The sequence below is a fragment of the Triticum dicoccoides genome, chromosome 3B (genome assembly GCF_002162155.2).
Source record: "Triticum dicoccoides isolate Atlit2015 ecotype Zavitan chromosome 3B, WEW_v2.0, whole genome shotgun sequence".
Lineage (NCBI taxonomy): Eukaryota > Viridiplantae > Streptophyta > Magnoliopsida > Poales > Poaceae > Triticum > Triticum dicoccoides.
The window spans coordinates 749038380-749049223 of NC_041385.1; the positions used below are offsets into that span (position 1 = coordinate 749038380).

The following is a 10844-nucleotide window of genomic DNA, read 5'->3' on the forward strand; positions in this document are numbered from 1 at the left end:
CTACAAAAATGTGGGCTTCGCCTTCTTTTGAATGGGCTATGAGTGTAAGAATCCGACGTGTCTCGTGTCCGGGCTCCCACAAAATCTCCATGTTTGACTCTGGTTTACGGGTAAAAACATGATGCAGACAACTCGACGGACCGATACATAACCACATTGAATGGCACATCACATTCAGACCGTGGTTTGGACGTATGCGGACGGTTTGAAGATGAGCGTGCGATACTCTAAAACACTACAATCAGGAAACGCGAAGGCTCTGCTACTGGCGTGCTCCCCGACCGTCATTTCACTCCACCCTATGGGCCACAAACACGCAGTACATTGCAGCTAAATAAATATGTGAGTTAAACTAAGTACCCGTACGGTCATGATGTTTGAGGCCGTGAGCCTGAAGCTTTGACCCCATCCCAAGGGCCAGTTGCCCCTTTGGCGACCGACTGACCACACCACACGGTGACGATGCTAGCTGTAAAAAAAGCTCCACACCCTCTCTCCCGCTGACTTGTGATTGCTTCTGTTGGTCAACATCGTCAGGGGCGGCTTCTCCCAGAGCAGAGGGGCGGCGCCGCGCGACGACTCGACGAAACAACCCGCCATGGATGGATCGGCCACTGACGGCCGAAAAGAGCATGGTGATCTGTACGGCGTTCAGATATTCAGAAAATCACAGCTGGTCTCTGAACCTTTTGTGTTTTCCCCTTCCCTTCCCTGTCACCACGACCTGACAATTCCCTAGCATGAGCCACTTCTTGGCGTGTGTCGGATTGAACCCAGAAAGGGAAACTGTCAGCTCTCTTTCTTGTTGGTTCCGACATCGGTATACGTCAAGTTCGTTGGCGTAGCAGACGGCGGCTATAAAAGGGCTCAAAGGGAATTCAGCCAGAGGCTACACACACTGCTATAATAAAGGAGAAAACATTGTCACGCACAAACATGACACTGCTTTGCTTCTCAATTCTCATCACATCTCCATCGCTTCTTCTGGCTGAAAAGTGGCCGGGGACAAACAGACGATGGAAAGAAATTTATACGCAACTTTTTTTTTGTAAGACAATTTATATGCGACTACGTACCACCGGCCGGCTTGAGGTCGCTATCGAGGCCGGGGTTGCAGCAGCCTGCTGGTGAGCATTCTTTTGCACAAGCAGGCAGGAGAAAGCACCGGCATTTTTAGTCCCACCTCGCCTGGCTGAGCAGGAGGGGGCAGAGCGCTCGGCTACATAAGAAGGCGGGGTGCGAATGGGGAGAGGCACGCAGCTGCGTGGTGAGCACAAAGCGAACTATTCTTTCGCCTTTTACTAAAGAATACCGTGTGCACGCCACACTAAGCAGCATACCCTAATTTTTGAAGGGTGTTTTCTCCCTGTGAGAAAGCCCCCACAATTTAATGTTTCAAATGTTATATCCGTTGTTTTGGTGTGAGCACTTCATAAATTACAGATCCAAGCCGTTGCTCCTATCCTACGTGGATGAAATTTCTGCTTGGATTGGCATGTAATAATGTTAGTGCCACTGCAGGTGCGTTTGTACTTTTTCCTGTTTGGTCCCAGAGTTCAGATCTGCAAACCCCTTGAATAACAATGCCTTTCCCACTTTACTGTTATAGTACTATTTTGTTGTAACTACGACTGAAAGGTCATTCGCATCTTGTTTACCAATGAATAATTCAAACAAAATGCTGGCTGAATCTTGTTTATGCCTTCCAGTTCTCAGATTATGTGTTTTTAGGATTTGTACATTTGCTTGCTGCAGCCAACATCACTCTAATGTCAGGACCTGTTCATTTACTTTTTTCAAGATCTGTTCTTCAATATGCCTAGTGCCACATACATCAAATATAATAGTCTTTTTTTTTTCAAATCATTCTATTCAATACGCTTGATCCGCAGGCTAATATGGTGATAGCCTTTGATTCCTGCAAACTTCTAAATGGGGGTGTACCGAAGCAGAACTTTCTTCACTTAGCATATGATGTTTGAGAGCTGCTATACACACGACGTTTTTGGACGATGCATGAACGACGCTCCACATCCAGCCATTGAATCAGAGAATAAAGTGCTTCACATCCATCTGATTGTAAATCATGCATGCATCGTGCATGGAGTGTCGTCTGTCTAGTATTTTCGATGATGTTTTGTGTGCTTCCTTTTGACTAAACTTTCTTCACTTAGCATACCTGTTCATTTTCCCTATATATTTTCTTTCCTGTGGATGACCTGCAACTCTGTTTCGACCAACCATTTACATACTAGTTTGTTGTTCACTTGAGAGTTCGTGCGTCAGATTGAACACAGATGGAAACTGCCATATCTCTATCTTTCCGATGCTCCAATGTTTGTGAACTATCCTTTGTTCAAATGGAAGTGAGACCAACATGTATCTGCATTTGACTGAACATATGAAGTGAGACCAAAAATTACGACCGAATGTATCTGCATTTTGACAGATTATGCATATATAGCGAGACAAACAAATTAGAGCAGCAAATATGACTGAATGTATGATTGAAAACGTACACGTACAGCGAGACCAACAAGTATTCCACTGATTTCTGACAGATATGTATACATATGTTCCAATGTGCTTGTACAGCACAAGAGCATAACCGAATTTTAACAGAACACACATATGAAGTGCAATTTAGCACTGAATTCTGGCCAGTACAGCAGTAATTTTGCACAAACATGTATGAACTCAACACACATAGAGTATAGCTGAACCTTTGCAAACACAACAACACTTTTGCAGAAACATGTATGAACTCAACACACATAGATTATAGCTGAACCGTTGCCAATACAACAACACTTTTTCACAAACATATACGAACTGAACACACATAGATGAGCATAATTAAACACGTCAAGCGATCACTTGAAACAGAGCATAGTTAAACATGTCAATCGGCGCCGCAAAGCACCGTCGACGGCGTCAAGTTCATTGGACGCTGAAAAAGGAAATTCAGCAAACGCACAGCAGGGCACTGCTAGAAAAGAAGTCACACACAAACATGAGGCTGGGTTGCCCCGATCGACCACCGTTGTTGTACGGCGTGAGGTCTGAAAATGTACACGAAGCCGGGGCTGGAGGAACCGGCAGCTTGCAGGCGAGTACTGTATTATTTTGCACAAGGAGCGGGCGGAGGTAGGCGTTTTTAGTCCCACCTCGCCTGGCTGAGCGGGAGGGGGCAGAGCGCTCGGCTACATATGAGGGCGGGGTGCGAATGGGAAGAGGCACGCAGCTGCGTGGTGAGCACAAAGCGAACTATTCTTTCGCCTTTTACTAAAGAATACCGTGTGCACGCCACACTAAGCAGCATACCCTAATTTTTTGAGGGTGTTTTCTCCTTGTGAGAAAGCCCCCACAATTCAATGTTTCAAATATTGCATATGTAAATTGTTTCTGATACGTGATTCGATGTTTGGTCTGAGCCAAAAAGGTGTTGCTCCTGCATGGTCTCTTTGGATGGTATGAAATTACCATTGCAGGTAAATTTGTAATTTGCCAAGGTTTTGGCCCCATAGTTCAGGTATGCAAACCCGTTGAATAACAAAGCCTTTCGCTGTACTCTTGAAAAAAAAAAGCCTTTCACTCTACTGTTGTAGTATTTGGTTGTCACCTCGCTAGAAGCTCATTCAGATTCTTGTTTATCAAAGAATCATTCAAACAAAATGCTAGCTGAATATGTTTATGCGTTTCAGTTCTCCGATTGTTTGTCTCAGGATTTATACATTCACTTGTTGCAGCCAACATCTCTCCAATAGCTTTGTACCAGGATCTGTTCTTGACTAACAGCTTAAGTTAACAAGTCTGTTGGAGAATGTGATACTTTGTGTGAAACTGCATCATCTCTCCCTGAAGAATTCGCTTCTTGCGTGCGCGTCAGAACTCAGATGGGAACTGTCATCTCTCTTTCTTTTCTCTTTTGACATCAGCACTGTCAATAGCAGACGGCGACCGGTGATCTAAACGCTCTTATATTTCTTTATAAAGGGAGTACTAAAAAGAAAGAATCGCATCCATCGCAAACACTGGGCTGCTTCTCATCACATCTCTATCACTGCTGCTGGCTGCTGCATACACTCAAAAGTGGCCGTGGTAAAAAAGAAAGAAAGAACAAAACGAAACGAAAAAGAAAAGAACAGGACGTGAGGTCTTCTGAATCTGAAGAACAAAAATGTACACGACGAGACTATGCAAAGCGCTCCGACGATCTTCTACACACTACCACGGCTTGAGGTCGCTGTCGAGGCCGGCGTTCCAGTCGAGCACCTTCTCCCCGGGCTTGAGGAACGCGCCCTCCCGGTGCGGCAGCTTGCGGGCGAGCCCGTTGAGCACCTGGTCGAAGGCGTCGCCGGGCCTGGCCGGCTGGTGGAAGAGCACGGCCTGCTTCATGGCCGGGCTGGCCAGCAGGCGCTGCTTCCGGAGCACGTCCTCGGGCGCCACCGACGCCAGGATGGAGTCGAGCCGCGGCACGTCCGCCTCCGCCACGAACACGCTGATCTGCTCCCACGGGATGGCGTCCGCGAAGGGCAGCACGATGTCGTCGGCGATGATCACCGGGATGCACCCGAACACCACCGCCTCCACCAGCCGCGGGCTCCACGGCGCCCACCCCAGCGGGCACAGGCAGAAGATGGCCCGCTGCATGTCCTCGTAGTACGTCGACGGGTGCTCCGACGACATGTCGAACAGCGGGTTGTCCTTGAAGTTCTCCCACACCGACGCCCGCGCGCCCCTGCACGCCGTCCATCATCATCCACACCGCCGTTAGCATCTGAACTTGCATCGTGTGCCCATCTACGTGTACACCAATGGTGACATTGCTTACCTGGCGTAGTAGCCGCCCTCGGGGTCGTTGCCCATGTCGTAGAAGAGGCCGCGGAAGTAGGCGAAGATGGACCGGGGGGTGCCGGGGGAGATGAGGTGAGCCTGCATCTTCTGCGGGTTGGCGTAGGGAGGAATGGTTATCGACCCTTCCTGCATGCACACATGGTTCCTCTGCCCGAACGTCTGCACCAGCGTCGCGCGCCGGAGCAGCGGGAGGATCCCCCTCTCAATGGCCCTCTCCTCCTGAAAAAACACAAAGAAATGTGCTTCTTCCTTTCAGCATGTTGTTCATTCAGACAAAAAATTCAGTTGAAACCCAGTAAGTGACAGCATTCGCATTCATGTCAGTGGTATACCTGATAGTGGAAGCATGCCCCAAAATCATGGGGAGCAAGGAAGAAGTGGTCGGCCCCCTCGGTCCGGTTCCAGTAAGGCCATGTCGCCGCGATGTACTGAATGGCGCTCCGCATGATCCGGGGAGCCCGGAACGGCAGCGGGAAGCCCTGCTGTGTCAGGTCGCACGTCACGTACACCGGGGTGTAGAACCAGTCGGCCTCCTCGGGGTTCATTGTCCGCACCGCGCTCGCCAGCAGGAACTGGTGCATGAAGATCTCCGCCGCAAACATGTGGTAGAGGCACCGGTTGTCCTTCTCGAGCAGGTAATGGTTGTACTTCCTCGGCATCTCGTAGATGAACACCTTGAGCTTCCCCACCGGGTCGTCCTCCAGCACGTCGCCGGCATTCCCTGAAGCAACATTTATGTTTTGAGCACATATGATCAGTTTATTTCAAACTGTCTCAAAATGTGTAGTACACAGATGGCACTTTTGTAGAACTAGTTTCAGTATTTATAGAACTAGTTTCAGTACAGGCAACAGTTTGATTCTGAGGAGAAAATGATGGATCTTCATGCATGGAGTGCTCATATTTGTGCATGACAAAACCACCACTTATGTTATGAACAGATTAGCAGCAGTTGGTGCAAAATGGCTGAGCTGTTGCAGTCAGCAGCTCACCAACCATTCGATCTGCTCAGATGCTACAAAGATCAATCCCTATCAGGCAGTTTTACACTATTATGAAAACAATGGCAAGCTGCCAATTTCATCCCCATTTTAATAACCAATGCGGTGGTTGTTAGCACGTCAGGTTTCAACGGCAGGAAAAGAAAAACAGCAAAGGCAATCAGTGACATGATATCCATCCATCAGCGGAGTGAGTGGACGACCGGCGCTCCGCTGAATTTAGCGGCTACTTTTATAAATCATCATCTCCGGATCTTTGCGTCCACCAAATCTGCGTCCCATGGAGCAGACTGTGCGGGTTAGGTACAGCTCCGCGGTGGTGCTCCTCGCAAGAAATGCTAATAATGGCATCCGGCACGCTTGATTCCCGAAGCGGAGAGGCAGCGCCATTACGGGAATGGTGCGAATGGGGGGTGATGGGGCCGAGATCCCACTCATGGTGGACGGCGGCATCGGCATGATCATGGCGTGTCGAGAACGATTTGATGCAGTGCAGCGTACTGATGTCTGTAGGCATCGGAGAGGGAATTCGGTGGTACTGAATTCACCTACCGACCACGGCTTGCTTCGAGAATTGGTGGTTGTTACTGCTGGTACTTGGTTGCTGGTACAGTCCACGGATTACAGTGTGTGTGTCTGCCTGTCCGGTACCGTCCGGCCTGCCGGCCGGTGAGTCACGCGGCGGCTGGATCGCTCGCCGGCGCAATGCAGCAGGCATGCATTATTGATCCCGGGGAGCGGCAAAACGGGCGGGCTGCGCCGGCAGGCCGGGTGCGAATGGCTAGTTCGAACCGGAGGACGGAGGAATGCAGATACAGCAGAGCAAAAATTGGATGGGAGCGTCGGTGGGCGGGACAGATGCAGCTAGGCCAGCTAGGAGCCCTGCTCAATTTTGATGCGGATTCAGCAGCCAAGCAGCCAGTTGGCCGCGGCATTGTGTTCTGCGGCGCCGGAGCGGGGGAAATCTGAATCTCGGCGGGGCCAATTTCGGTTTGCGTTGCGCGGGGTCGGCTTGGACGGACGGGGGAATTTAGCAAGGCCCAAGAATGGAAGAAGGCGGAGATGGGAGGGCGTACCTGAGATCCTGACGTGCTTGTGCTGCTGGTGCTGCGGCGGCGCGGCCGCGACGAGGAGCGCCGCGCAGCAGGCGGCGACGGCGAGGAGAGCCGCCGCTGGCGCGGACGGCCTGGTCCCCGCCCCCATTTTGTCTCTCTCGCCGGCGCTGCGCTCCGGTCCGGGATGGCAGGCGGCCGGCGGCCCCTCTCCCTCGACCTCCCTTCTTGACCGCGCTCACGGGCGCGAATCAAGACGGCCGGGGCCGAGGGCGCAGCTGCAGGCGTAAGCTGGAGAAGCAGCAACCAGCAACCAATTGAGAGAGGCCGGCCCTGTTTTGCTTGCTCAGCTGGCTCGCTCGCAGCCAAGTCGGTGCTGCTTGCTATCGCTAGCCCTCCTCGTCTCCGGGTCGCTGTCGGCGTGCGTTAGACCGTCCCTCTCAGCCCCTCACGGTCGCAGGCAGGACCCCGAAGGCCGCAGCACCGAGGAGAGGGATGACGACGGTAAGAAGACAACGGGAGCGGGCGGCGGAGACCGATTGGGGGAGCGGCGATGAGGTCAAGGTGACGAGCGAGCCAGTGGGAAATATACAACTCCTCCCGTCGATGCCCCGGAAAGAAAGACTGGCTCGACCGCGCGACGCACACAGCACGGGACTACGAGAGGGTCTAGTAGAGGCTGGCTACACTATAGTCTATAGGTAGAGGGGTGGCGGAAAAGAAAAGATAGGCGGACGAAGAAAGATGAGAGGGGCGGGGGCAGGTGTTGGCGTGCGACGGAATCAACCGACGCCGCCCCGTCCCCTCTTTGTCTATTACCACGTCTCGCTTCGACTTCTTTCTTTCTTTCTTCTCCGGCGCAAGCCCGAACGGTTCCTTCTCCTCCCCTCCATGCCAATATGCCATTCTCACCATTTCTTTACTGGCTTTTCTCCGGGTGGCTACCATGTTACCCCCCGAGTAGTTTAATCGGCTGCTGGTACGGTGGTGCCATTATCATGCCGCGATCGCCCACGCACGAGGCCGTGCATGCGGAATCATGCATCGCATCCGCTCTCATTTTCGGTTTTCGATTAGTTTATCAACTGGCCGTCGCCTGCCTGCCGCTTTTAGGCACTGGCATCCCTCAATCACGCGCGTGAGCTGGAGACGGAGATGGAAAGGCGGGCGGAAAGGAGCGTGAAAGGGGTTCGTGTCATGTGTGCGTGCCGTGCCGTGCCGTTAGGTGGAGTGGTTAGCCGGATGAACTGATAAGTGAGTAGGAGTCGTTCGAAGAAATGTAATCATGTGAGCGTGACAGTGACGATGACGGCCCTGCGGATGTGATGCACGGCCAGCACAGCACAGCAAACAGAGGCCGCCCGGGCTGCAGTTGCAGGCATGCAGAGGCGGCCAGACGGGCGGGGAATCACGTTGCGGCACCTGCTCGCGCTGTACGTCCACCTGGCAACGCTCTTGGCTTGTTACACGCAGGAGTGATCAACACCAGCAGCAGCAGGAGTAAGAAGCACCTACTTATTGCACGTACAATGCCAGTACCGGCACGCAGAGATGCTTCACGCGACTGACTCCATCCTCACCGTGTGGCCCGTCACTCTGCATCTGCTCCGGTTCTAGGCACAGCGTGGTAGTACGGTGCCATTAACTGCTCCGTTGGACACGAGTTGGTTAATTGCACCGTTGGATCGATCGCGTGTCGTGTGGCGGCGGCAACGCCTACTTCCTCCTACCTACTCCAGGCTGCCCTGCGGGCGTGCCAGCCCGGAGGAGTACAGTAACACGTACGCACGCCCGCCCGGATGTACAACTCGATCTTCACGTTTAAGCGAAGAGAAAGCATCTCCCCCTCCTGGCTGGTACTACAATTTTCTTTTCTTTTCCGTTCAGTCACTATGATTAACTGAGTGCATTGGTGGGTGGGGCGCTGTTGGGGAGGAGAGAGTGGAGAACCACTGAAAACCATGCAGTGCAGCGCCGAGCATGAGTCGTCATGGCGGGGGATATGCTCCTGTGTGTGTGAGTGTGTCTCCTTTCCCGTGATTCTGAAACGAATTTCCTGTAATGGATCATTTTTCTAATAAGAGAAAACGAAGAAGGAACCGCATGAGTAGTGCATATATCTATTGGGATTACAATAGAAAGGGACGACCGGGAAGCTAGCTATCTAGGCAGTACTAATGAATACTCGTGTGACATCACGTTATGGGCGTAGCACTGGCCAGAAAATCCGGGCACCATCGAACCAAAGATATGTATTCCCGGTCCACAACTGAAGGCATCTTCAACGCAGACCCTCCAATCACCCATATCCGTTTGGACCAAGCTGTCTGGATCCGTTTTACCATTTAACATGATACGCTATCTATTCACGACGAGGTCCAGACGTCCGTTTTCTCGCAAACAGGAAGTGGACTAGGGAGGGGGTGGGTGCTTTGCGGGAGTCCAGACCGCATCCACGTAGGACTATGACACTCCTGGCCCACTCAAATCTCCCCCCCTGCTTTTCAGCCGCACCTCCTTGTCCATCGCCGCCGCCGCCCAAGCAAGTAGGACGTCTGCAAGCCCCACCAACGTTGTCGCCTTCCATCCTGGATCCCTTCGCAGTCAGGTACCCTCCGCCCCTGCTGACGATGTTCATGGAGGACACCACACCCGACAGGTGTTCGGTCAAATGCCATTTAGCTTTTTTGTTGAACTTACTGTTTTCTAGAGTAAGCACGATGGCGGGGGACTCGGTGAAGGAGGGTGAGTTGTTTGCATGGCATGGTTGGCTGTATTTGCAGACTCTGTAGGCATGAACTCAAGGGATTCAATCTTTTGGCAGTGTGTCCATGGCTCGTTTCATGCGTGAAATAACTTTGCGCCCTACAACATGCACATCATCTATCAACGCAATGTGCAATCGATATCGCATCAATGCTACACCATCTGCTGCTCTGTCATAAAGTTTTGCGGTGCGGTTGCATGAGTGGAGACACTGTGGCCATCGTCAACCATGTAGGTCGTAAGTTTGCTTCCTATTGCTCTACATGTTGGTTAATTTTTTATTCACTCATTTGTTGCTCTGCATGTTGCTTAGACTACATGTGTTGATAAGATGTATTACATGACGGAAAGCAGGCCATTCACGCACATACATTGTTGAATGAAACTCAAGAGGTAGTATGTATGGGAAGACTTGTGCCGGTTCTGTCTACTATCACTGAATTTGGAATCGATGATTTTGAAAAACTTGTTGAATATCCGGTTATCTCAGATGTAATATTTGCATTTGAAGTGTTTTTGTAGTAGAGATATTTGCATGTTATTTATGAATGAATCGTTCTATTTTCTATAATTATTTTGAGCTCGCACACTTAAAAACAGAAGCGGAAGTTCAGGGGACAAGGTTGGATGGTAGGCTCCCGCATCACTGTCCGCGGTCTAGTCTCCATTAGTCCACGGACGGATACGATGTCCGATTTGGGGGTCAGTGTTGGAGATGCCCTAACTACTACTTTGTACTATAGTGATGTGTCATACATAACTCGTCCCCTGTCGCCCTGTGTCACTCCCGAGGGCCGCTCGAGCAAAGCCCTAGCCACTGCCGCCCCCAACACCTCCCGTCCTTTTGCTTCACCTTGCCGTCGCCGAATTATGCCGGCGGGCTAAGCCCGTCCTATTGGAGATGCTCCCTTCGTCCCATAATGTAGTGTGTATTTTTCTTTTTGAATCTTTAAACTCTACAAACTTTGACTAAGTTTATAGAGAAAACAATTTGTATGTACAATACTTACAAATATGAAACTACATCTTATGACGAATCTAATGATACATGTTTTGCATTCTAGTTGTAAATGTTTTTCTCCACAAACTTGGTCAAACTTTGTGAGGTTTGACTTCTCAAAAAAATCTATACGCACTATACTATGAAACGGGGGGAGTATGCCCTAGA

General features: G+C 51.0%; 1 protein-coding gene and 2 pseudogenes across 1 annotated transcript; 2 read left to right on the top strand and 1 right to left on the bottom strand.

Annotated features, from left to right (window-relative positions):
* The first annotated feature begins 1258 nt into the window (after positions 1 to 1258).
* Positions 1259 to 1369, top strand: LOC119282874 (annotated as a pseudogene).
* Positions 1370 to 3242: 1873 nt separating this feature from the next.
* On the top strand, positions 3243 to 3353 carry LOC119282876 (annotated as a pseudogene).
* Positions 3354 to 4007: 654 nt separating this feature from the next.
* LOC119278237 (probable glucuronosyltransferase Os01g0926400) lies at positions 4008 to 7544 on the bottom strand. Its single transcript, XM_037559597.1, has 4 exons — positions 6935 to 7544; positions 5190 to 5578; positions 4835 to 5076; positions 4008 to 4741 (listed from the first exon to the last, which is right to left on the bottom strand). Exons 1-4 carry the CDS (start codon positions 7059 to 7061, stop codon positions 4228 to 4230), a joined length of 1272 nt encoding a protein of 423 aa, XP_037415494.1. The 5' UTR covers positions 7062 to 7544; the 3' UTR covers positions 4008 to 4227.
* Between the last annotated feature and the right edge of the window lie 3300 nt (positions 7545 to 10844).